Source organism: Schistocerca nitens, chromosome 4 (assembly GCF_023898315.1).
Source record: "Schistocerca nitens isolate TAMUIC-IGC-003100 chromosome 4, iqSchNite1.1, whole genome shotgun sequence".
Taxonomy (NCBI): Eukaryota; Metazoa; Arthropoda; class Insecta; order Orthoptera; family Acrididae; genus Schistocerca; species Schistocerca nitens.
This window is the reverse complement of record NC_064617.1, coordinates 81522871-81550216: the sequence shown is the minus strand read 5'-3', so window position 1 is coordinate 81550216 and position 27346 is coordinate 81522871. Positions and strand designations below refer to the sequence as shown.

Sequence of the window (27346 nt, the reverse complement as noted above, 5' to 3'; positions counted from 1 at the left end):
AATCCAAAAACCTTCCCAACAGCAAACCTGACATTGAACATCAAACCTGACATTGGACCCCCCAGTTCCGACCACGATCCCAACTTCATCCACCACCACTACCTCAAATCATGTCTTACAAGCTTTCCAAGAATTCCTCACACCCAGCATTGCTTCACAACCCTACAGGTCCCTACAACATGACCCTAACCTGTCCTCTGCGGAAATCCAGGCTCTATGTTCACTAAAAGTTGATGACTCCCTCATTATCCTCCCAGCAGCCAAAGGATCTACCACTGTAGTACTTGACCGAAAGCAGTACGTTAGTGAAGGCCTATGCCAGCTGTCTGACACCACTACATACAGCGTCTGCCATCAAGATCCCATCCCTATGATTAAAACTGACCTGCAGTGCCTCCTTAAAACATGAGGGCACCTCAACCCATAGAGCTTCTCACCCCACCCAAACCTTTTACCTTCTTTCTAAGGTCCACAAACCCAATCACCCTGGCCGTCCTATAGTTGCTGGCTTCAAAGGACCCACTGAACATATAACTGCCTTAGTTGATCAACATCTGCAACCCATAGTACAAAGACTCACCTCCTACATCAAAGATGCCAACCATTACCTAGAGCGTTTGAAATCCATGCCTGTCCCACCCCCATCAACCTTGCTTGTCGCCACTGATGCACTTCCATCTATACCAACATCCCCCACCTTCATGGTCTGTCTGCTGCTGAACATTTCCTCAGTCAGTGCCCACCTGATTCCAAACCTATGACATCTTTCCCATTCACCTTAATCAACTTTATACTTACCAACAACTACTTCATCTTTGAGGGGCAGACGTACAAACATATCAGGAGTACGGCCATGGGAACCAGGATGGTTCCTTCCTATGCCAACCTTTTCCTGCGTCACTTGGAGGGCGCTTTCCTGGAATCCAGAAGTGAAGCCTCTGATTTGGTTTAGATACACTGATGATATCTTTACCATATGGACCCATGGTGAGGCTGACCTGCTAAAATTCCTGGGATCTCTGAATACCATTTCCCAATTAAATTTCACATGGTCCTATTCCGAATCTCATGGCACTTTCCTTGATGTTGACCTCATCCTCACCGAAGGCCAGCTACACACTTCCATCCTTAAACCTATCAACAAACAACACTACTTATATTTTGACAATTGCCATCCTTTCCATGTCACAGGTTCCCTCCCATATAGCCTTGGCATCCAAGGCAAACATAGTTGTACAGATGCACAGACTCTTTACAGCAATACAGCACCATTCTCACCTCAGCCTTCACTGCACATAATTACCCCACTAGCCTAGAATTTCTGGGCCATCACATCCAATCCTGGTCCTGCTGGTCCCTCCAAAAAACAACTTCGGAGCACTACCCTGTTGACTCAGTATTATCCTGGTCTGGAACGAGTTAATCAGTTACTTCGACAGGGCCATGACTTTCTAAAATCATGCATTGGAATGAGATCCATTCTGCCTGAAATTTTGCCCAACCACACCTAGAATAGTTTTCTGTCGCCCTCCCTACCTCCACAGTATTCTTGTCAGACCCTTTGCTACTCCTACACCCATCTCCCTACCCTATGGCTCCTACCCCTGTGACGGTCCCTGCTGTAAGACTTGCCTTATGGACTCTCCTACCACCATCTATAGTATCCCTGTAACTTGCAAAACATATTATATCAAAGGGAGAGCCATCTGTTAAACAGCACGTCATATACCAACTGTTATGTAAACACTGTTCAGCCTTCTACCTCGGCATGACTACCACCAAATTATCAATTAGGATGAATGGGCATAGGCAGTGTGGATATCCTGTTGCACAGCATGCTCTACAACATGACAAGCCTGACCTCGGCGCCTGTTTCACCACACGCACCATCTGGATTCTTCCCCCAGACACCAGTTCCTGAGAACTCTGCAGGTGGGAGAACTAGCACTACAATATATCCTCGGTTCTCATCACTCACCTGGTCTTAATTTACATTCATTTTTTCCCTCTCAGTGCTTCTTCACAGTAACTACTCTTTGCTTCACGCTATTTTAGTTTTTTACTCTTTCAATGTATTTTTACCCCCCCCCCCCAACCTCTGTTACATACAGCTTCTCACTCTTATTAACTCATGCATGATGTTTAAGCAGTAATCTTTGTCTGCATATTAACCTGTCTTCAACCTTTAAGCTCTCAGGTTTTCAAATCTTGTCCAATGCAGTCCCCAACAATCAGTCTTTCCTTCTCATCCTTTGTGGTAAATCTCCCCTGACCCGCAGTTCTGGGCGACTTTCCCAAAATCTACCTCTTTTCCTAGACCTCTCCAATCCTCTTCCTTCACCCACATTCTTCCCGTTCAACCCTTCTGACTGAAGGAGGAGCCACTGGCTCTGAAAGCTTGCCAATTAGAACCATCTTCTATGTGTGTGTTCTGCTGCCGCTTGTACAGTATACAATAAAATACACAGTAGCACATCTGTTAATGTCAGATGAACATGTCCTAATCAATGATTTGAACATTAACATATGTGCTACTGTGTATTTTATTGTATACAGTGTTATTCATGACATAACGATCATGTTGATTGCAACATGTCCAGCTAATGTTAACAGATGTGCTACTCTGTATTTCATTGTATGCTACGTCTTTTATGATGTAACAATCATCTTTGAGTGCTACACATAAGAACAAGGCTAAGCGCACAAGGTGCTTCTTGATTTTAGATGTTTTATTCTTAACAAACCTTTATATTATGTGCTACACTTTATCTACGTGACAACTTGGAATGAGGTCCAACTCAGAATGAACACATTTTATAACACAAATTTTTGATGATCTTAAGTACACAAATTCTGTCAAAACTGGCAGTATGTAAATAACAAAATGGTTATGCGATCTTGTCTTTAGAAAGTTTTTACCACGTAAAACAGATCACTCCTTCTACTTTGCAAGCACGCAAAAATTCAAACAGTTTTTCAATTTCTTCCTGGCTTACTGGACACTACCAAGCTATTTTTGAGCAGTTTTATTGTATGCAGTCAATATAAAAAGAAAAGTGCAAAAGCAGACAAATCTAACCTAAACAGATGGTCTGCATCTTTCAGACCTACAACATGTCTCTTCAAGCATCAACAATCAACTGGAGAGTAATGTGGAGTGACAAAACAATTAGTGGTCTCTAGGATTGTTAAGTGAAAGCTTACTCATATGTAGCATACTCTTGCAGTTATTTTTTTATAAGAGAGAGAGAGAGAGAGAGAGAGAGAGAGAGAGAGAGAGAGAGAGAGATTGTCACAATTTTATCAGTAAACTGTCGAAATGTAATAAAGTTCCCGAATTTACTGCCTTCCAGGAACATTCTCACACTCAAATTATTCTTGGGACTGAGAGCTGGCAGAAGCCCGAAGTGAAAAGCAGTGGAATGTATATCGAAAAAAAGATTAGAGGCCATAGAAGGAGGACTGTTTACTGCAGCTGACAAAAATATTCTCTCTATTGAGGTCGAAGCTGAGTGTTGCGTATAACAGGTGTAGGTGAAACCATGGAATGTTTCCCTCTATTATATTCAAGTTAATTGTTAGATGTTTTTACTGGCCACCTGATTCTGCTGTGACAGTTCTAGAGTCATTCAAAGAAAATCTATGGTCAATAGCACGTAAATACCCATATCACACAATAATGGTTGGAGGCAGGACTTTAACCTGCTGAGTATAGACTAGGATGTCTATGCATTCATTACACGGGAAGGGGGAGTACAGACAGACAGTTATGCGAAATACTTCTGAACATGTTTTCTGAAAAATGTCTTGAGCAGCTAGCTCGCCAGGCCATATGCATCAATAATATTTTAAACCTTGTAGCTACATATAGGCCAGACCTTATTGAGAACGTCAGTATAGAAACAGGGAGTAGCATTCATGATGTCATTATAGCGACAGTGATTATGAAAGTTAATAAATTAGTTAAGAAAGCTAGGGCATTGTTTCTGCTAGATAGAGCATATAACCAGTTATTAACATCTCACTTAGACATTAACATCTCACTTAGAGAGTGAATTGGCATCACTTAGTTCCAGTAAAATGGATGCAGAGGTATCATGGGTAAAGTTTAAGCAGATTGTAAATCGTGGTCTGGAGAGTTATGTGCCTACTAAGTGGATAAAAGGTAGAAAAGACTCACCATGGTTTCATAACTAAATTCAGCGGGTGCTGAGGAAGCAGAGGCTGTCGCACTCTTGGTTCAAAAGAGAATGCATAAATGACGACAAGTGACGGGCAGAGAACCAAGAAAATTCTGATTGTATGTAAAATCGCTAAGCAGGTTTAAGGTTTCCATTCAGTTTTTTGTTGACTTGTCTGGCATGCCAGTTAAAGACAGCAAAATGAAAGCTGAAGTTTTCAATTTCATGTTCAAGAATAGTACAAACATACTATCATTTGACCATCGGACAGAATCCCATATGGACATCACAGTAATAAGTATATCCGGCACAGAAAAACAGCGGAAGGATTTGAAAGTAAATAAATCACCAGGTCCACATGGAATCCCAGTTCAATTTTACAAAGCGCACTCTATGGCTCTGGCCCCTTACCTAACTTGCATTTATCGTGAATCTCTCATCCTGCACAAAGTCCCAAGCAACTGAAAAAAATCACAGGTGACTCCAGTATAAAACAAAGGTAAAAGGGGACTGATGTTGTTCTCTGTATACATAAATGATTTGGCCGACATGGTGAGCAGCAATCTGCAGTCGATAGCAGATGATGCCATGGTGTACGGTAAGGTGTCAAAGTTGAGTGATTATAGGCTGCTACAAGACGACATAGACAAAATTTCCAGTTGGTGTAGTGAATGGCAGTTAGCCTTAAATGTGGAAAAATGTAAGTTAATGCAGATGAGTAGGAAGACCAAACCTGTAGCATTCTGATGCAGTATTACCAGTGTCCTGTGTGACACTGTCAAGTCATTTAAATATATGGGCATAACGTAGCAAAGAGGTATGAGGTGGAATGAGCACATGAAAACTGTGGTACAGAAGGTGAATAGTCAACTTCACTTTATTGGGAGAATTTTAGGAAAGAGTGGTTCACCTGTAAAGGAGACCACATATAGAATGCTGGTGGATCTATTCTTGAGTACTGCTCGAGTATTTGGTAGGCATTGAAGCAATTCTGTAGTGGGTTCCTAGATTTGTTACCGGTAGGTTCAAACAACATATAAGTGTTATGAAGGTGCTTGCTTTGGGGACACAAACAGGAATCCCTGGAGGGAAGGCAATGCTCTTTTTGAGAAACACTATTGAGAAAATTTAAAGAACCACTACTTGAAGCTGATTGCCGAGTGATTCTATTGCTGCCAACATACATTGCGCATAGTGATCACAAGGATAAAATATGAGAAATTAGTGCTCTTACGAAGGCATACAGTAAGTAATTTTTTCCTCACTCTGTATGCGAGTGGCACAGGAAAGGAAATGACTAGTAGTGACACAGTGTATCCTCCGCCATGCACCATATGGGTAGCTGGTGGAGTAGTATCTATGTAGATGTAGAGAGAGAGAGAGAGAGAGAGAGAGAGAGAGAGAGAGAGAGAGAGAGAGAGAGAGAGACTGGGCCCAAGAGAGAGTCCTCATCCATTCTACGGCTAATTATGTAGATTGTGGCAATGCTTTATATGGCTTTCTGGTTTCAGCTTAAGGCATATGCCTTGCTATCTCCTTTTTTTAATTTATGAATACAGTGCGATCAAGGATGCAGACTGCATGGTTGCTCTGCAGTTGGCACATCCGCATAGATCCTGTTTGTGCATATCTGAACTACATTTCCCATATGTTGCTTGCCCTTTGCATCAGATGGTACTGTGGCCACATTTCTGGAATATACAGAGGACGACAACACAGGCTCTGATATAACCCAGCAGCTTACATGAATTTAACACCTGAATAAAAGCTGAAGATACTTGTTAATTCTCTTGATAGCTCCTTCTATCTCAGTCACTCTTATTTTTCCACCCTTTCTGTAGTTCCTGTACTAAATGCAATACACTGATATATTGCAAAATGCCCTGACCAAAAGTTAGTACAGCATAAAAAGAAGACTTCATAGGACATTTCAAATTCAGTAATGCAGTTGCTCGGAATGATGTTGATATCTACATTAAATGTGTTCCGTTGCAAATTTGTTTATTTTTTTATTTTGTATTTTTTTTAAATATAGAAAGAAAATAATCAATGACACTTTCATCTTATCTTCCAATAACCCAAAATACATTTACTAGACACTATATGTGGCTTGTTAATGTTAATGACATTCTGATCTGATGAAATTACCAGAAGAATGGCATATAGGCTTTCTTATTAGGCTGCATGTGAATGTTCACAAGTTGTCTGCTCAATCTGCAGGGAGTCCTATTATAAGAAGTAATAGCCTCCCACAAAGAAAGGGGGAGATGATAGTCATTCCAGACTGAGCCACACTTTTTGGAACAAACCTAACATAACTACACTGATGCAAGTTCCTCAGGCTGCTGCCCATTTAGTGGCCTCAAAAGCATCCATGCCATGGTGCACAGCTTACCTCAAGACTTTTCTGAGAGAGGGACAGGGTTGCACCATCCTCTTGACATACCCAGACACTTGGTTTTGCTACCAATCATAGCTTGTATGGTACCATTTCCAGCAGCTCTTCCTTCCATCATCCCTCAGTCTACTGGTTCAACCTCTATACAGTAGTTCATATGTGAGCAGCCAAGTTCAACAGCATGCTCCTTTTGGCCTTACATCATCTTGCTCGTGCCTCTTAAGAGTCCAACTTATCCTATTTCCAAACAGAATGCTACATATTTCCCCTCTTTTTGTAACAGGAGAAGGTAGTTACAAATCATCTGAACTATTCTCTCTTCTGGATGCAGCTAATGAGCTGCTCTGTGAGCAGTGAGAGAAGAGCAGATGAGAAAGTTTTTTTCTCTGCTCCATTGCCTTGAAGGTACAATTCTGTCTCTGTGGCATTAGTTGCATAAATCTTACATCTTGTACTATTCTGTCAACAACTGTGCAATTGTGTTTAGAGTGTTGGTATATTCACCGTGTAAATTAAGCAAACAACTGGTATAATTTATTTTCTATACTTACATACATTGTCAACACTCGCTCCAATGTCTCCTTTAACTTCTTTCTCTTGTCTTTTAAAACTTTCTCATTTAGAGGTGGTGGATGCAGAACATTGTACTCTGAAATAAAATAACGTAAAGCATACATAAACCACAAGCTATCAAAATAATCCACAGCACCATAACATAACATTACACCATATGATAAAACACGAAACTGTACACTAACACAGCTTTTTATATAATGGAATACTGCTTCTACAGAAAGCGTTAAAGATCAAAACCATGTTTTACAAATTTTCCAGTGAAAAGTATAGATAAGCAATATAATTATACTTGTAAGAATTAAGTTGATGGTACTGCAAAACGAAATCTACTATGACTGTAGACTTTCTAGCACAAGGGACCCAATATGTCCCCAGTGAGGTAATGTCGGAAGTAAAACTAGTGTAGGGTGTACCAAGATGATATACGATTTGGCCATTACTACTCACATCATCATGAATAACAACATTGGTAGACCCCTTTCCACTGGAAAAGACAATGGTCAAAAAGTGTTACAAAATACGGAAAGACTTACTGATTATTTGAGATTAGTACAAAGATAACAAAGGATTCTCAATAATATGCAGATGTAATTTAATTCCTTTTAAAATATCCACAGATCAGAGTGTCTGAAAGCACAGCATATAACAACTTACTACAGTCAATCACAATGTGAAATACTTTACTGAACACAATGCCTACTCATTCAAGGGCAGTGTTACTCAATCTGAAATCTTTGCCAAATAGTATTAACAAAGTGGTAAAGGTTGAAAGTAGATTGACATGTCTCAACACTTTTTCTTTTTTAATTACTGCAAGAGCATCACAGATATGTTCAATAAACTCCAGTGCAGAAACATAAGACACTATACACCACGAATACAATTAAACTTGAATATAACTGTGACAATAAAACTGGAGCAAATCACAGTTATTTCAGTTTTTCATAGCAGACACCATTCACAAGCAGAATGCGAAGGGATGAAAAGTAATATTCCTACCTCATTCCAATGACTAAAACCATATAAAAACAATTTTAAAATATTGAAATGTGCATTTTCTACCACCCATCGTAAAACTCTGCATTATTCTACAACTAATGTTTGAAGGTTAATGACTCTAATGACTACTGACACACAAGTCACTAAAGAAACAATACCATCTAACAGACAACTAAGACCAGGAGATTCACAACAGTCATAACTGATATATTATTTGGCAAACAGCTAATGATCTGTATGAAACAATATAGGTTAACACATACAATACTTACAAAGCCAATTTCTAAAAATAGAAATTGCTAAGTTGTTGTGCATTCTTCCCTTATACATCAGTGATCTGCCAATGTGGAGTAATTAAAACAGAGTGAAGTGGAACAGAATGCACACTTGACAAAGGCAGCACGTAGACATGCTACATCATTTTTGGTGTACTGGCAATGCAGCAGACCAGCTTCCAGAGTCACAGTGATCATGCTGTCAACATCTCCGTCACAAGCTAGTTCACTCTGCTGCATTTTAAACACTTCATTGAAACTCCATGTTTGTACTTAGGCAAAGAATTATGACTAAATACTGCAGGTGTTAATTCAACGCACCATTCAACCTGACCAAATCAGATTTCTTACAAATTTGGCGCATTTGGGAATCCAGATAAGAGATGAAAAACTACCAATTTGCACAGGTATATGACAATTGTGGAGAAAGTTGCAGGCCTGCAAAGTACTGGAACTGTGTAAGTTTAAAATGTCTGTCTCTAAGGATGGAAGATTAGGTTTTAACATACCGTCGACACTGAGGTCATTAAGAGATCGAGCACAAACCCGGATTGTTTCGAGGATCGGGTGTGAAATCACGCATGCCCTTTGAAAAAAACCACCTTGACATTTGCAATTTAGGGTAATCACAGAAAAACCTAAATCTGGATGACTGGATGGAGAATTGAACCATTGCCCTGCCGCATACGAGTCCAGTGTTCTAACTCTAGTACCTTCCGCCGCGGAAGTCGAACACGCGGCAGAACAAATGGACGTGGTCAGCCCATAGAGGGCTCCACCTCCGCGGCGGCTATTCTGCGCAGCGGCTCTCGCGCAGCGAGGGCGCCACCGCTAAGCAACGTGCAGACAGCGGCCAATAGCCGCTCCCTCCGGTTTCGTATATAGGGACCCGCTCTGCCCTAGTCCAGCCAGTCTGGTACTCCCTCTGGATTTCGTTTCTATCTTGGCGGTACTGCGTTCTGGTTGTTGCTTGTTGTTGACATTTGCCTGGCTCTGGTTTCGAGTGGATTTACATTTGGTGTTTGGTGTTGTTGTTTCCACAAGCCTCCGTTGTTTATCTCTTCCTTGTTGTGTCGCTCATAGTCGGTCACGGTCAGTTGTTGTCAGTTGTCGTTGGTCTGTCGTTCGACTCGTCCTGTGTTTACCCGGTGGTGCGTGCTCCACTGCCGTCGGTTTCCCTGCCTGGCGGCTCTGATCCGCAGCCCAAGGCGTTCCTGCTGTTGGTTGTGGTTACTACGTTCGGCGATGAGATAAATGGAACATAGGAGTATGGAAGAGAAATTACTCACTCTCTTACAGCAACAGCAGCAGCTCATGCGGCAGCAGCAGCAGCAGCAGCAGCAGCAGTTGGAGGTCTTACAGACCTCACTACAGTTGCTCTCGGACAGGGTCAATAAGCGGGATTCCCTCCCACCTCTTTCCCCAGATGCCCCGCTATCAGACACATTCCCATGTCCGCTGTCGTTCCCACCGTTCAACGACGCAAAAGAGGATTGGGAAATGTACCTGCATCGTCTGAAGCAACATTTCACGGCCTTTCAGGTGTTGGATGACACTCTGCAGCGGTTGTCGTTCTTGTCTTGGGCCTCACCGGATACGTTTTTCTTGCTCCGCAAGTGGGCACCGTTGGCCGACCCCGTGGCTCACTCCTTTCACGAGATCTGTGTGTTGCTAACTAACTATTACTCCCAGCGCTACCACATGGTGGCGTCTCGTTAGGAATTCCATCAATACCACAAGCAGCCGGGTCAGTCCTACCGTTCCTGGGTAACGGATTTGCAAGGCCTCAGCCGCAAAGGCAACTTCACGTGCACCAATCAGCAGTGCAAGGCGTCATATGCAGATTCGTTAATTCGGGATGTGGTCGTTCAACTGGCGCCCGATCCAGAGGTCCGCACTGCGGCGTTAAAGTTGGACAACCCCTCGTTGGAAGACATTCTACGTATTTCCCATTCCTTCGAAATTGCTCAAGCGGCGAACGAACGTCTCATGGCGCGGCCCCAGGTGGCAGCAGTCGAGTCCACTTCCCGCTCCACTCCTTATCGCCATCGACGGGGCGCAGTCTTCAGAGGGCACCGCTGTCGAGATTCCTCGCTATCTGACGTCTCTATGGCGTCCGAACCGCCGGTCGCCCCTCAACGTCGGCCGCATGGCCCCCTCCTGTCATGCCCCCAGTGCTTCTCGGCCCACACTCGAGCTGACTGTCCCCATCGCTGGAAGACCTGTTCGCTCTGTGAGAAAGAGCGCCACCTTCGATCTGTCTGTCGTAGCCGCTTGACCCGCCCCCGTCCCGCCCCTGCGGGCCAACAGGAGGCCATCCATGCTTTACACGCAGTTGCCCCTCGGACCGACACATTGGCTCGGCTCAAAAGTTATTCCTCACCCTATCTTTAACGAGGACGTCAGTTTCCAGGTTGATACGGGGGCCACAGTTTCTTTGGTCAATCTGATGATGTATGCATGTCTCGGGTCTCCAGAATTGTCCCCACCCTCTTGGAGGTTGGTCGCCTACGGTGACGATTCCATCCCTCTCTGTGGGCAGTTTTCTGTCATGGCCATCTACAAAAACGTTCCCCGGCCCCTTACCCTATTTGTGGTGGACCACCCGTCGGCTTCAAACATTTTTGGACTAGATGCGTTTACACGGTTTGGCTTTTCCATTCAAGACGAAGTGCAGTTCGTTTCAACTACGGTTCCATTTCAGGACCTACACGATCTGTGCGCGTCCTTTTCCTCCCTGTTTCCCTGTTTTAGGCAGACCTGGGCTGCGCTTCCGATTTCCAGGCACACATCACTTTACTGCCGAACGCACAGCCTTGCTTTTGTCGGGCTCGGCCTATCCCGGTAGCTTTGTGTGCGGCCATCAAGCAGGAACTCGATCGGCTCCAGGATGCGGGGGTTATCGAGCCAGTACAATCGAGTGCCTGGGCAACGCCCTTAGTGGTCATCATGAAACCCAATGGATCGCTTTGTCTTTGTGGGGATTTTGGGGCTACGGTCAATGCTCAGTCTTTGGTCAAAACTTATCCAATTCCTCGACAGGAAGACCTTCTCGCTAAACCGGCAGGTGGCGAGTACTTTTCTAAGATTGATCTGGCAGAAGCCTATCACCAATTGCCGTTGGATGAGGAATCGCAGCCCATCGTTGTCATCAACACGCCTTTTGGTCTCTATAAATACAAGCGTCTTCCGTTTGGCATTTCGTCTGCCCCTGCGATTTTCCAGCGGTATCTCGAGCAACTTAAGCAACCAATACCGGCTTGTGTCAATTACCTCGATGATATCTTAGTTACGGGGCGCACGCACCAAGAACATCTGGGCAACCTCAGTACCTTATTTCACGCCCTGCAGGCTGCGGGTTTACGTTGTCGACTGGAGAAGTGCGGTTTTTTTCAACTGGAAGTGGAGTACTTAGGACATTGACTCAGTAAAGATGGCATTCGCCCTTCGGACCGCAATGTTGCAGCCATCGATGCCCTTCCCCGTCCACAAAACTTATCCAAACTCAAGGTATTTTTGGGGAAAGTCACTTATTACTTAACGTTCTTACCCCAAGCCGCCCACGTCGCACATCCCCTAAATCGCCTGTGTCGCAAAGGGGTACCTTACACGTGGACTTCTGCCTGCGATCAGGCTTTCACCCGCCTGAAGACGATGCTGAAATCTGTCCCTTGTCTGACGCCTTTCTCTCCGGTCGTCCCTTGGTGGTGGCGGCCGATGCCTCAGCGTACGGGATTGGGGCAGTCCTGGCACACAGGAATGAGGATGGGTCGGAACAACCTGTGACATATGCATCCAAGACATTAACCCCTGCGCAAAGGAATTACTCTCAGATCGAAAAGGAGGCTCTTGCCATTATTTTTGCAGTTTGGAAATTTCACATTTACCTGTTCAGGGCGCAGTTCACCCTCCTCACAGATCACAAGCCCTTAGTGTGGCTTTTCGGGCCCCATTCGCACCTCCCAGAACGGACGGCTCAGCATCTTCAGCGTTGGGCGTTGTTCTTGCGTAATTACACTTACACCTTCCGCTATAAGCCCACCAGTCAACACACTAATGCAGATGCCTTGTCCCGTCTCCCAGCAGGACCCGATCCGGCGTTCGACCAGCATGAAGTCCTGTGCTTCCACATCGACTCTGCCCGCCGGGAGACTCTCGATGGATTTCCTCTGACAACCACGCAAATCGCCACTTCCACGCGCAGGGACCCCATTCTGCGGCAAGTCCTCCACTATGTGACCCACGGTTGGCCTCCCTACCTTACCCGACGTTTGAAAACTGACTTCAGCCCGTGGTGTCATGTCTCACACAGACTTTCGGTGATGGAGGACGTCCTCCTGTTGTCCACGGACTCGGATGCCCATCGGGTGATCATCCCTCTGGACTTACACCACCGCGTCCTGCACTTATTACACCGCGGACACTGGGGGATGTCTCGCATGAAGGCGTTGGCTCAATGACATGTCTATTGGCCAGGGATCGATGGAGACATTGAGCACCTGGTCCATGGTTGCACAGTGTGTGTGCGTCATCAGGCTAGTCCTCCACAATCTTTCGCGCCCTGGCCAACACCCAGCCAACCCTGGGACAGAATCCATCTCAATTTTGCAGGCCCCTTCTTAGGCTCCTCATCATTGATGCCTATTCCAAATACCCATATGTGGTTCGCATGGCGTCCACCACCACTGACGCCACCCTCACCGCCTTGGCCCAGGTGTTGCCCATTGAAAGCCTTCCTCAGACGTTGGTCACAGATAACGGGCCCCAATTCACGGTGTCCTCGTTCCAGATCTTCTGCTCCGCTAACGGTATCAAACACATTCACTCTCCCCCCCCTTCCATCCATCATCCAATGGCGTGGCGGAACGCCTGGTCCGCACTTTCAAACAGCAGCTGATGAAATCAGTGGAGCCGTCGGCCACAACCTCGGCCCTCACCTTGTTTCTAAGCACGTACCGCACTACACCGGTGGCCGGTCACAGTCCTGCCGAACTCCTTCACGGGCGACAACCTCGGACCCTCCTCCACCTGCTGACACCATCCCCTCCTGGGCCCCGCTCTCGCTCCTCCCAGCTCTACGCCCTGGGCAGGGCCGTGTGGGCCCGCTCCTATGGCAGCACACCTGCACGGACGCCCGCTACGGTGACAGCGGCTCACGGGCGGCGAGTGACGACCGTACAGACACACAGAGGACTCGAGCGTCGCCACCATAACCCACTCTGCCCTCGGGCCCCTGCCTCGATTCCTCCCCCACCGCCTTCCCTGCTTCCTGGTGCGGACACGTCCCTCGAGGTGGAGCCCTTCCCTTCAACCTCTATCTCCTCGCCGGCTCTGCAGACACCCCTTCCGCCTCGCCGGGGTATAGAGATGCCCTCTGACGCCCTGCCCTGTGGTGACACCTTGATGGATGCCGCTGACAGTCTGCCCTCCCCTACCCCAGTGGTCCCTCCGGACGTCTCACAACCTGTGCCCTCGTTCCGCCCGCCTCGGCATCGTCCGGGGCATTTCCGCCCCTATGCACCAATTTCGGGGGGGGGATCTAGTACCTTCTGCCGCAGAAATCGAACATGCGGCATAACAAATGGACGTGGTCAGCCCATAGAGGGCTCCGTCTCCGTGGTGGCTATTCCGCGCAGCGGCTCTTGCGCAGCGAGGGCACCACCGTTAAGCCACGTGCAGACAGCGACCAATAGCCGCTCCCTCCGGTTTCGTATATAGGGACCCACTCTGCCCTAGTCCAGCCAGTCTGGTACTCGCTCTGAATTTCGTTTCTATCTCGGCAGTACTGCGTTCTGGTCGTTGCTCGTTGTTGACATTTGCCTGACTCTGGTTCCGAGTGGATTTACATTTGGTGTTTGGTGTTGTGGTTTTCACAAGCCTCCGTTGTTTCTCTCTTCCTTGTTGTGTCGCTCATAGTCGGTCGTGGTCGGTTGTTGTCAGTTGTCGTTGGTCTGTCGTCCGACTCGTCCTGTGTTTACCCGGTGGTGCGTGCTCCACCGCCGGCGGCTTCCCCGCCTGGCGGCTCCGATCCGCAGCCCAAGGCATTCCCGCTGTTGGTTGTGGTTACTACACTAACTACTGCATAATCTCACTCAGATGTCTGTCTTAACATAAATAACTATAATTCTGTTCTAATCCAGATAAAGCAATGAAATGAATCATTGAAAAAAGTAATGAGTGAACTATTAAAATAATATGCAACATAGTATCTTCCTAATAATTTTCACTCGCACGGTCACTGACCTTGACCTTGGCCTTTAATATTTCAGAACATCCAGCCTTCAATTTTTTGGAAAAGAAAAAATATTGTATTACTATAGTATGTTACAATAAACATGGTAAATATGAAGATCAGCACACAAAAGGCTTCACACTCAAAAATTTATTTAATTTTAATTCATATCACTTCTCTCACAACATCCAGTATGCAGTTACGAATCCAGTTTTATGCTCTCTCTAACATCAAGTGGCACAATCAAACAACTGGCAATCTAAGTCTGCAACAACAGCCGTTATTTTGATATTGTTTTATCAGGCAATCAGTTTCAACATTCCAATCACATAATTGGGCCTGATGCATGAATGACACCAAGTACCACACGTGCATGTATAATACAAGTTAAGTCACCAATATTCAAATCTGTTTCTGTAGAGATTCGGACTTCATGAGATACACTATGTTATCAAAAGTATCCAGACACCTAACTGAAAATGACTTAAAAGTTCGTGGTGCCCTCCATCAGTAATGCTGGAATTCAATATGGTGTTGGCCCACCCTTAGCCTTGATGACAGCTTCCACTCTCGCATGCATATGTTCAATCAGGTGCTGGAAGGTTTCTTGGGGAATGGCAGCCCATTCTTCACGGAGTGCTACACCGAGGAGATGTATCGATGTTGGTCAGTGAGGCCTGGCATGAAGCCGGCATTCCAAAACATCCCAAAGGTGTTCTATAGGATTCAGGTCAGGACTTTGTGCAGGCCAGTCCATTATAGCAATGTTATTGTTGTGTAACCACTCCGCCAAAGGCCATGCATTATGAGTAGGTGCTCGGTCTTGTTGAAAGATGCAATCGCCATCCCCGAATTGCTCTTCAACAGTGGCATCAATGTAGGCCTGTGCTGTGATAGTGCCTCGCAAAACAAGGGGTGCAAGGCCCCTCCATGAACATGAAAAACACGACCACACCATAACACTACCACCTCCGAATTTTACTGCTGGCACTACACAGACTGGTAGATGACATTCACTGGGCATTCACCATACCCACACCCTACCATTGGATCGCCACATTGTGTACCGTGATTCGCCACTCCACACAACGTTTTTCCACTGTTCAGTCATCCAATGTTTACACTCCTTAGTCCAAGCGAGGCGTGATTAAGTATTTACCGGTATGATGCATGGCTTATGAGCAGCTGCTCGACCATGAAATCCAAGTTTTCTCACCTGTCATAGTACTTGCAGTGGATCCTGATGCAGTTTTGGAATTCCTGTGCGATGGTCTGGATAGATGTCTGCCTATTACACATTATGCCCCTCTTCAACTGTTGGCAGTCTCCATCAATCAACTGACGAGGTCGGCTTGAATGCTTTTGTGCTGTACACGTCCCTTCATGTTTCCAATTCAATACCACATCACAAACAGTGGACGTAGGATTGTTTAGGAGCCTGGAAATCTCACGTGCAGACATATGACACAAGTGATACCCAGTCACCTGACCACGTTTGAAGTCCATGAGTTCCACAGAGCATCCCATTCTGCTCTCTCATGACATCCAATGACTACTGAGGTCACTAATATGGAGTACATTGCAGTAGGTGGCAGCACAATGCACCTAATAAGAAAAACATATGTTTTTGGGGGTGTCCGGATGCTTTTGATCGCATAGTGTATCTTTAGATATCTTAACTTCGTGAACATGGGTGCTCTTTCACATGTGATGGGAACTCAACTGCAGTCATATGTGTGCTCTTTACACATGTGGCTGCAACTGAGTTGCTGTCACATTTGTGAAGAGCACACATGCTCATGAAGTTCATATATCTACAGAACCAGATACAAGTATTGGTGCCTTGTCTTATACATACATGAGTGGTACTCCGTGTCATTCATGCAACAGGTTTGAAGATGACATGACTGGAATGTCAGAATTGGTTGCCTGATGAAACAATATCAAAATATAGGTGATACAGTATTATTACATTTCATTTCATTGACCAGCTGCTGTCCCATGTTCCCGAGCCCAATATGGAGTTACCTTTAAGGAATCGTGTCAAATTTGGCTACGGCATACTCAAACAAAGGCTTAAAACAGTAGCCACCTATAGCAGTCACTATTATTCTGACCAACTGGTGAACATTTCTTGCTGTAAACAGCCAACAAGACATATTTTTATCTCAACCAGTTTAATTTGTTACACGGCAGTGGCTTGTTTACTCTAACTGCAGAGTACATGTGCTGTGAAGTAGTATTTATAGTTTAGTGGTTTGTAAAAATGGATCTTAAGTCCCTTCATGTTTCCACTTCATTATCACATCATAAACAGTGGACGTAGGGATGTTTAGGAGCCTGGAAATCTCATGTGCAGACATATGACAATCCATTTAAAGATGAGGTCATGCAAGAGTACAGAGAATTTGAGGAATGTTCAGGAGTGTCGGTACTCAAGTGTCCTAACGTATTGGTAGGTGGAAAAATTTACAGAAAATGTATAAAGCAAATATCGCAAAATCTTTCATCCTTACAGGTGTAGCCTTAGTTATCTTAAGTACTTCCACACACAAGATGTAAGCAAAGATGAAATAACATCTAATCACATACTGGATTCTTTAAATACTAGCCTTCAGTATACTGGATTCTTTAAATACTAGCCTTCAGTATTTAAGTGAATCGCCTGTGAAGAAAAAGAGGCTTATGTGTGAGAAAAAATAAAAACTGAAAAAATGTTGCCTCAGTGTTGGAACATACTTCTGTGGCACAACTAGAAAAAGAAGGATATGGAAAAAAAATTGCAGGAAGCCAAATAACAGTAAGTTTCGCAATTCAGACAGTATGTGCGACAAAATACAAATTTTTAAAGTACATCCAAATAGTTCAAGTACAAGGAGAAACCATGAAAGAATTATCCATTTCAGGTTTGATAAGAGCAGCAAACGAGCAGTAGAACATGGCATATTAGTGACACCAAATTCAAAGACATAGATAAAACACTGTGTGAGAAAGCCATTAAACGTGTACAAGATTTTTATTGTGATCATAATATGAGCTATGTGATGCCAGGAAGAAAAGATTGTGTGTGTGTGTGTGTGTGTGTGTGTGTGTGTGTGTGTGTGTGTGTTATCTTAACCAATTGTGTGCATAGTTCAAAGCCACATACCCAGCTGTAAAAACTGGATTCTCAAAATTTTGAGTTGTGCCCAAAGCACTGTGTTCATATCTCACACCAGAAATTTTAAGTTAACAGTTGAAGAGTGCAAATGAAAAGAATTAAAAGTGTGAAGAACACCTCCAAAGTGGGTAGCTGCTTTCAAGAATAAAGACAAATATGTTGCAGGAATTGCCAATGTAACTAACAAAGAACACTAGTATTGTAAATTTCATAATATGACTAGCCACATAAAAAAATTCTATGTTAAAATTAAGCTTGTTAGGTAACACCCACTTTGAAAAATAAAAATAAAGCAACTCATGCAAAAATTTAATAGAGGAGATAAGCTACGTACCCATTTGATCAATCTTCTCCATTTCTGCAATAAGCTGAACTGGGTCCTTTCCTTTCAGCACTGCTGCTCTGACCATCTGTCTTTGTTTCTTGTTTTTCTTCAGTTCTTTCTTCCTTGCTTCTTTTCCTGAACAAGAGGCATTTGGTGCAGATAAGCCATGCATAGGAATAGCAAGTTGATACAAGGACATAAATAGCAGAACATACAGTTTTGCTAACACTACCAAAACAAATCTTTAATGTCGTTTGTGTGTAATTTACCACACAAGGGAGACAGGAGCCCTTAATTCAAAACTGTGAGCAGTTGTTTAAGATGCTGTGTAATTTAAATTGAAGAAATGACAGAGCTAAACATCTCTCAGCATGGAACATTGAGACGCAGTTCTGTCTCAGCTGGTTCAGAGAGGCTAAGGTAACAGGGCTCCATGACCTTGTTGAAGGAACCATTCCAGTATTCACCAGTCATCATCATTGCCATAATTCACTTCAGGCAAGGACTTGTGGATGTAGTCACCTTTATTTCTTTCTCCCCCCCTCCATCTGTACTATAAGTTGCAATTACTATGGTTAATTCCACCAATTTCACTTTGCAGTATGGATATTCTGGGTGTGTCTCTTGATCTTCTTTCCGCAGCATTTCTTTCTAAGGTGTGCTTTATAAACTCGGTGGGGCTAATTGTATGTCTAATAAATTTAGTTTTTCTTTTCTGTAATAGAGTCGTCTTACTATCAACATTTCTACTGTTTCTAATCTTTTCTCTTTCTTATTTCTCACAAGTTAATCCTTCACAGCTGTAGCTTTACAAACTCTAGTTTAACTTATTCTCACATATATATTAAACTAACTGCATCCTGTGGCACTCCTCGCAGTTAAACAGTTGTTTATAAAGAAATGTTAATGCTGAAACTCACTATCCACGCATGTGTGTGCCATCACAAAAGTTACCTCTTAGAGGTGAACTGAAAAGATCGTATGGCATTTCTGGCCAGGATTCCACATCTGAGGGAGGCAGCCGGCTGGTGTAAGTCTTTTTATTTGATATCACTTCCGTGACTGGTGCATCAGTGATGATGAAAACAACACAACAGCCAGTCCCGGAGCGGATTGAATCTCTGGCTGGCTGGGAATATAACACAGGCCACCTTCATGGCCGTCAACCCCACAGACCACAGCTACTGAAGTGGACATCTCTCAGAGGTATTGAGGAGCAAGCCACTTGTGGCCCAGCAAAGCGCGGAACACCAGAAAAAAAGTTGAGATGATGGGAGAAGCTCACAGAATACACATAATTCACAAATCACTCATTTACTTAAGGAAAAGAAGTGCCAGGTGCCCAAGTGGCGAATCGCAAAATGTGTCAGGAAAGGGAGTACATAATTCCACAAGTGTTATTGTGACCTGCCTAGCACAGAAAAGATCTGGCATAATCTGTATCACTTCAGGCAGCGGGATTACATTCATAGTCTCAGATGTTATTGAATTTAGCATATGTTAAAATTCAGGAGTAAGTAAGAAACACATATTTTTTTGTTTTCTCAAAAAATAAAAAAAAATAAAATAAAAATAAAAAAAATCCTGCCCCGAGATTTAGACCTCCAAAGATGACACCGCAAACACCATTTTGAAGATGTGAATTTCAGAAAATTTTTCTGTAACAGTTCTAGATATTTTATAAAGAGTTTTTTTTTATTTGTAAGATAATTGTTTTGTCATTACAATGTTATCCTCCATTTGGACATATTGGTCAAAGTTCTTTCACTGTTGCCTTCTGAATTTTTTTATAATTTACAGACAAAAACTGTTTTTCAGAAATGCCAGTCCAGAAAAGTTAGATTTTTTCTCTTGATTAGTACCATGTAGTACTAGGGTAAGTCATTTATTATGCACAAAGTAGTTATAAAATTTTATTGTAATCAAATAGGAAACTTACAAGAACATAATTTTTGACATAGTCTCCTTGCATTTCAACGCACTTTGTCCATTGTTGTACAAGTTTCCTGATGCCCTCATGAAAGGTTCTCAGTTGAGCTGCGAGCCCAGAATGCACCGCTTCTTTCACTGCTTTGCCAAAGGCAAATTGACGGCCCCTTAATGCCAGCTTGAGTGGACCAAACAAGTGATAGAAGTGGCAAGGTTGGGACTATATGTAGAATGATCCAATACTTCAAATTTGAGTTTGTGGAGCGTTTCAGCAGTGTGGGCAGCAGTATGTGGACAGGCATTGTCGTGCAACAACACAACACCTTTTATTGATTGGCGACTCCATGTTGTCTTGTGCACTACGACCATATAACAGGTATACTTGAAAAAAGAGAAGCATTGGTCGTATATTTTTTACTATTGCAAAATCGATTTTCTGTCACTGAGTGACCATCTTCAGTGCTATATTGTATAACTTAAATTGGGATGCACTGTTGTCACTAAGCTTACGGCAATCACATAGTCTATGTGATTGCCGTAAGCTTAGTGACAACAGTGCATCCCAATTTAAGTTATACAATATAGCACTGAAGATGGTCACTCAGTGACAGAAAATCGATTTTGCAATAGTAAAAAATATACGACCAATGCTGTCTCTTATTTCAAAAAAACAACACCTTTTGACAGCAATCCTCTGCCTTTGCTTCGAACTGCAGGTTTTAGTCTGGCAGTAAGCAGCTCACTGTAATTTTCTCTGTTTATTGTTATGCCCCTTTCCCCATAATGTTCCAGTAATGGATCTCGTGCATCCCAAAAATCCGTAAGCTCCCGTACTGTACCGAAAGTTCTCGATGAATCCTTCCGACCACAAAAACGGATCACTGAACGTTGCTCTCTTTGGTGCAAATAGACAGTGGAGCAGCCATGATTAGTAGCACGGTAGCGATAACGAAACTAACCTAGCAGCTTGAAAATTGCAAAGAAATAACAACAAATAAACAAAGCATGTGTCATCAACGTAAAATGGCAGTACTACCAAAATAAACAAAAATATCACTAAATTGTGGATAATAATTTACTTACCCTCGTACTTTAGGCTCTGGAAAGGAGAGCTTCCATTTTTAAGTTGTACAGCTTTTATTTTAAAAAACCTTTTTTTTAATTTTTCAAGGGTAATCTATATCTCCACTGAAGTTGTTTCTTACTAATTTGTTTGTTACAATGTTTATTTCTATTGTCTTTGTTGCAGTTATTTCTTATCACTTTCTTTGATGCAGTTATTTCTTTCCACTTTCATTGTTGCAGATATTTCTTACACTTTGTTGTAGTTTCTTGTCAGTTCCTTTATCGTGGTTGTTAATTGCATGTTTCTGTATTGTAGTTGTTCAATGCTAATTTGTTTACTGAAGAGGTTTCTAAGAAATCTGAGACCATCCAGTGAGTTCTGTTTTCATGAGGAATTTGCCAGTTGACACAGTTGCATTGTGTTTTGAGGAAAGGACTGTTTGAAATGTCTTCTGAGTGGGGTCACAGGAGAGTGAAGTGTGCTGACTATTTGCATATCAATAAAAGAGTTATGTATAAGACAAACAAAAAAACAGACTTTGTTCAGGTTGGGAATAAGTGTTTTCATTTGAAGACTGTTTCAAAGTGAAGATGTTTCCAGTGATGACCTAAATATTTTGACAGAATAAAAACAATGACAGTATCTGAACAAGGTGAAGCCCCCCATGGTGCAGATGATGCAAATTCTGCATCAATAGAGGAAGAATTAAATATCATGAATCACTCAACTACAGAGGTAGGTGTTAGTCCTGTTAAGAAGTTGAGTCATAAGCTCTATGCATCAAGAAAGTGCAGAGAAATTACTAAAGCTATGAATGAATACATTACAGCAAAACTGACCACACTCTTCAAAATAGAAATTCCATCTTCACAAGAAAATGAACCAATGTACTCTTGCCAGGAATTTTTCACAAATATCAATTCAGCTGTCGAATACTGTGCATCCTACAGTGAAAACGTGGAAGTTTTAACTATTATTCCACACATATTTTCAAAGAAAACAATTTTGAGCCATATTCCATCAGTATCAAAGTACATGGTAGACAACTCTAGAAGTGTGAGGTCTGTAAAAGGAGTCTTTGGAAGACCAGATCCCTATTATGGTCATCCTATAGAAACAGGTCAAGTTCAAATAGTGCAGTCATTTTATCTGGAAGATAAATGGGACTGTTCTCGCCAGAGTGCCAACAAAAAAGACACTATAACTGTAACAGTTGAAGGTCAAAAGGTTGTGAAAGTGAAGAGGTACATGACTGGCAGTAGTAAAAAACTTTTGCAGTTTGTAAGGGCAACTATGCAACTTCACATATTGGAAGATCAAAATATTATGCACTATGACCTAAGCAGGTAGTTCCACACACACACCTAGAGTTGTCCGTTTATGTGTATACTGAGCAAATTTTGAACTTTGTGTGATAACTTTGAAGAATTTACTGGACCACGTGACATATGACACCTTGATTGGGTGTGTGAAGTTATTAGTAGTCTGTGACGTACAGCGAGAGACTTGTTTGTTTTAAGAATGTGGTGACTGCCCTGGAAAGGCAGGACTGTCTTTACCGACACTTTGCCTGGAAGACGTAGCAGATAACTCTGCAGAAAATACACATGCGACATGGGAGGAAAATAAACTAATTAAGAAAATGTTGCCTTTGACAGTTTCATTGATGAACTTGGTAAATGGTCAGTGAAAGCAGTAACACATCAGCATCTGAAGAAATTGCAACAACAATACGTTGCAGAAGTGGAAGGGTGTGTACAGGCTGAAGAACTATCTTTACTGTGATTTTGCTGAGAACTGGTCTGTAGTTCTCCTACAAGGAGTAATGACCAGGTTTCAATTTTTACAGGAGTGACATATTTTCAAAACAAGACCACAAGTGTTGCAATTATAAGTGATGACACAGGACATGACTCAGCATATGCTTTGCTAGCAATGTGCAAAATTCTTCTATTGCAAATGGGGGCAGAGATCACCATTATTTCTGATGGTGCTCCCAGTTATTTTAAAAATCGTTACCAGCTGTTTGAACTGAGTAAGTCACTTGTGCCATCTGACTGGATATACAGTGCTACTGGTCATGGGAAGGGGCCTTGTGATGGTGTAGGAGGCCTGCTGGAAGCACCATGCTACAAAACATAATCTTTCTAGACCAAATACAGCTGTGATTCAGAATGCTGAGGATTTTACTAGAGTTGTGAAATCTTACACTTCCACAACCCTCATTCTTTTGTCCAAAGAGGAAATCAAACAATTTCGTGAGCAGAAAACAGAAGAATGGTTCAAACAAACTAATCCTGTGAAAGGAATTCAGAAGACACATTTTTGGACTCAAAGTGATGGGCAAACTCATATTGCACATGCTTTAAAGAGCAAGAAAGAAGAATTTTCGTTTGTTCGGCCAACACCTCAGAAACAGCAGGATAATATTCAGATTCACAATCTGAGAATGGGAATGTTTGTGGTGTGTGTATATGACTGTGACTGGTGGATTGCAGAGATTATAGACACCAGTTGTGAGTTAAAAGAAACTGTAGCGAACTTTATGCTACCACATGGACCAGCTGCTGGTATAGGTTTCCAGCTGAAGGACAGCAACAATGCCACCACTGTTCACTTCCTGTTCACAATTTTTTGAAGATTCTAAGTGCTCCAGTTCCTATTGGTTCAACAGAAAGGCTTCACTCTACATCAAAGGAAGATACTGAAGCAGTGGAACACAATTTTAGTTCATTGACTGGCTAATTGCAGTACAAAACAGAGTGCACAGAAGTTGTATAAATTGAAACCATTAAGTATTTGGACCTTTCACATATATTTTGGAACCATTTAAAATGCTTGAAAAATGAGTCTCTTCCTCATCATTCAAATCATAAATTATGTTAAATAGGGCTAGATTTTGATTTTTATGAGCCTTTTATGTGATAATGTGGTAATAAAACAGGTTTTATGTATGGCAAAAATTTGAATTGTTTATAAAACCTGTTGAACCTAAAGGTAGTAGCTCTCCTTTTCAGGGAATGTAGAACTATATGGTACAAATCAACAGAAAAAAAATCAAAATTTTATGGGTTGGTATTTTTGAAAAAAAAATTTTTTTTCCCCATAAATTATAAAAAAGTTCAGAACGCTACAGTAAAAAAACTTTGACAGATAAGTCCAAATGGAGGATTTCTTAGTAATCATAAAGCAATTATCTTTCAAATACAAAAACCAACAAAATATCTAGAACTGTTCCAGAGACACATCGTTTTAAAATTTTTTTTACAAAATTCGCATTCAGGCTTTCATAGACGAGCTCCTTTATAATTTAAGAATGCAATAGTTCCTACCGTTTTTGCAGTAGAAGCTTGATTTTTGTTTTAGTTAAAGAGGAAGGTTTATATTTTTATAGTCATGCTCCTTTTAGTGAATATCCATAATCTATATCTCAGAAAAAATTGTAAATAATTTCTTTTAAACAAAATCCATGCATGGACATTATAATTTTTTTAAGGTATTGCCCCCTCATAGATACCTTTGCAAAATTTACAATATTATAATAAATATCCCATTATGTCACATGAAATGAATCAGTTTGTAGAAATAATGGGAACTGTGGAAAACAATGTTATTTAAAAGAAATATTGAAGTTGTTAATTCATGACTAGCATGTCACCACTAAATTGCTGAAGTTTGCTACACAGGATTTCCCTAGGAACAAATCATACCTGAGAACACTGTTTTATTGCCACTACATGTATTACATCATACAGTTCCTTTGTTTTGAGTCATGTGTTCACTGAATATGCAGTTCTGAGCTCTTGTACCAAGTTGTACCCAGAGTCAATTATAGTTTAAAAATTCAAATGTTGCAATTTTTAACTATTCATGCCAAAAAACGTAAGTCGCCTAATGTTACAGTAATAATGTGAAATACTTTTGTAATGAAACAATGGAGTAGAATGATTTTTCATTATTTAATTACATTTTAGGTTACACCAATAATCTTTTGAATTATTTATGACAAATATTGATTTTATGACTGAAGCAGTATGGAAAGTACAAGTAGGCAGTGTTTTCTTGGACAGTATCCGCAAGATACATGCCTTGTGTGAATGAACTGACCAGTGAAGAACAAGAACTTTTATTATGGCGAAGCAACAGTCATTCATAATGTGATTTAAGTGTTTCGTGTGTGTGTGTGTGTGTGTGTGTGTGTGTGTTTTAAAACAAAGAGAGGTACTTGCACAGATTCTTTCTAGATAAGAAAATTTGCTGTGATCCCTTCAAGCCCCATAAACAATCTGTTTCATATGGATTGCACGTGAAATTGGTTTAGAAAAGGCAAAGACCTTCAAAATGAGAGGCTTTAGCGTTATTCATGGGGAGAAAATGTGCCCAACCTTATTAATGAAAAACAAGCAAGTGACAACTCATCACCAGACTATATAAATGACATTAATGTGAAGGTGCAGACTCCTGAAAAATATGTGCTCAATATTAGCTTAACTAGCTTAGGAGTATCTCCTGCAAAGCTGCATTCAGTTTCTAGGCATAGTCGGTATGCAGCAGCAAAACGAAAATTGGGGCTCTGAAAACTAAAATTTCACATACATATCAAGTTCAGCTGGCTGCTGATGCAAGCATGATCCCTGGCAGTGATTTAACAGAACTGGAAGAAAAGGTAAGACATCACGATGAACTCATGGACAAAATAAAACAGAAATTTGAATATGCAAATAATCGTGAAAAAATTTAGTTACTTACTCTTGTGCCGCCAACTTGGTCTCGACAGAAAGTCAGTTCCAAATTTCAGGTTTCTGAATATTTGGTACGACAAGCAAGAGCTCTTTTAACGGAGAAGGGTATTTTATCAATGGCTGAGCAGAAAAGAGGAAAGACATTGCCACACGATACAGTGCAAAAAGTAAAGTGTTTTTATTTGGATGATGAAAACACAAGAATAATGCAAAACCAATTACTGGAACATGGTCTGTGCATCACATTGTACCAATATCACCAACCAAGATTGGAGCAAAAAGGCTGAGCTGTGATATGGATTTTAGTATCGTGCAAGATTTCTCAGATGCATTTCCGCCACTAATGCCAGAATGTACAGTGCAGCCAAACTGCTATGTTGCTTGTGCATATTGACTATTCTTGGAATTTGGAAATTGTTGAGAAGATGAATTGTGAAGAAGGAGATGTTACAGTAAGGTTCATGCATCCTCATGGACCATCCATGTCCTTCTATTGGCCTGATAATGATGTTTGTGATGTTTCTTTCTCTCATATTTTGTGTGAAGCTGATATCACCACAGCAACAGGCCGTACTTATCCTCCAAGCAAAGAGTCCTCAAAAATGATGGAGGAAAAGTGTTTCTCATATAAAAAAAATATTATCTAAGCATCAAAGTGTCTTGTCACATGTGTAGTTCCGAATCAACATGAATGCAGATTCCAGCCCCAGCATTTTGTGCAGTGTCCTCAAAGTCTTTCGTGACGGCATACATGAATAAAATGTTCTCTGTTTTCCAGCCATGTCAATTTGAATAAAAATCCTCGAGCTTTCAATGGTCATCTCTGCCATCGTTGTCAGGAGTTCACTGACTGCCGGGGCCGCTACGGTTTCTCGCTTATATGGGCATGATGACATCATCAGCAGCTAATCAGATCGACCCAATGTGGCGCGCGCATAAGTCGACCCGGGCAGCTAGCGGAGCTAATGCCTGTGGCAGCACCGGTGACATCAGGTGGCGCCAGGGGCAGGCGCCACGTCTGAAACTGCCACTCCCGCATCGCGCATCTGTCTTTGCTTTCTTTCGATGTCCAACACCCACACCCCTGCCTTGCTGAGTGTGTATCCCTGGTCTCCGTTGAAATCGTTTTTGTTTAAACGAATCTTGGCCGCTTCTTTTATATTGAAGTCCCAACATGCAGACACATGAGCCAACACTTTTGTATTTTTGAACTGTATTTTATGTCCGTTTTCTAAGCAGTGTTCTGCTATGGCCGACTCGTCAAGCTCCCTTTGTTTTATATGGCGCTTATGCTCAGTTCGATGCTCTGCATCCGTGCAAATTGTTTGTTCAATATACATGCTGCCACATTCACAGGGTACAACATACACACCGGGCACTCGAGGAGCAATGTCGTCTTTAACAGGGCGCAACATATTTTGTATCCTGGGGGCGGGGAACACTGGTCTTAGCCCACGTTTCTG

At 42.3% G+C, this 27346-nt stretch overlaps 1 protein-coding gene across 1 annotated transcript in view; it reads right to left on the bottom strand.

Annotated features, from left to right (window-relative positions):
* LOC126251892 (WW domain-binding protein 11) overlaps positions 1–27346 on the bottom strand; it is a 102669-nt gene that overhangs the window by 57732 nt on the left and 17591 nt on the right. The window contains exons 2-3 of the mRNA XM_049952603.1: positions 18156–18281; positions 7131–7228 (exon numbers count right to left, since the gene is read on the bottom strand). Coding sequence (XP_049808560.1) covers positions 7131–7228; positions 18156–18281 — 224 coding nt within the window. The remainder of the gene's footprint in view (positions 1–7130; positions 7229–18155; positions 18282–27346) is intronic.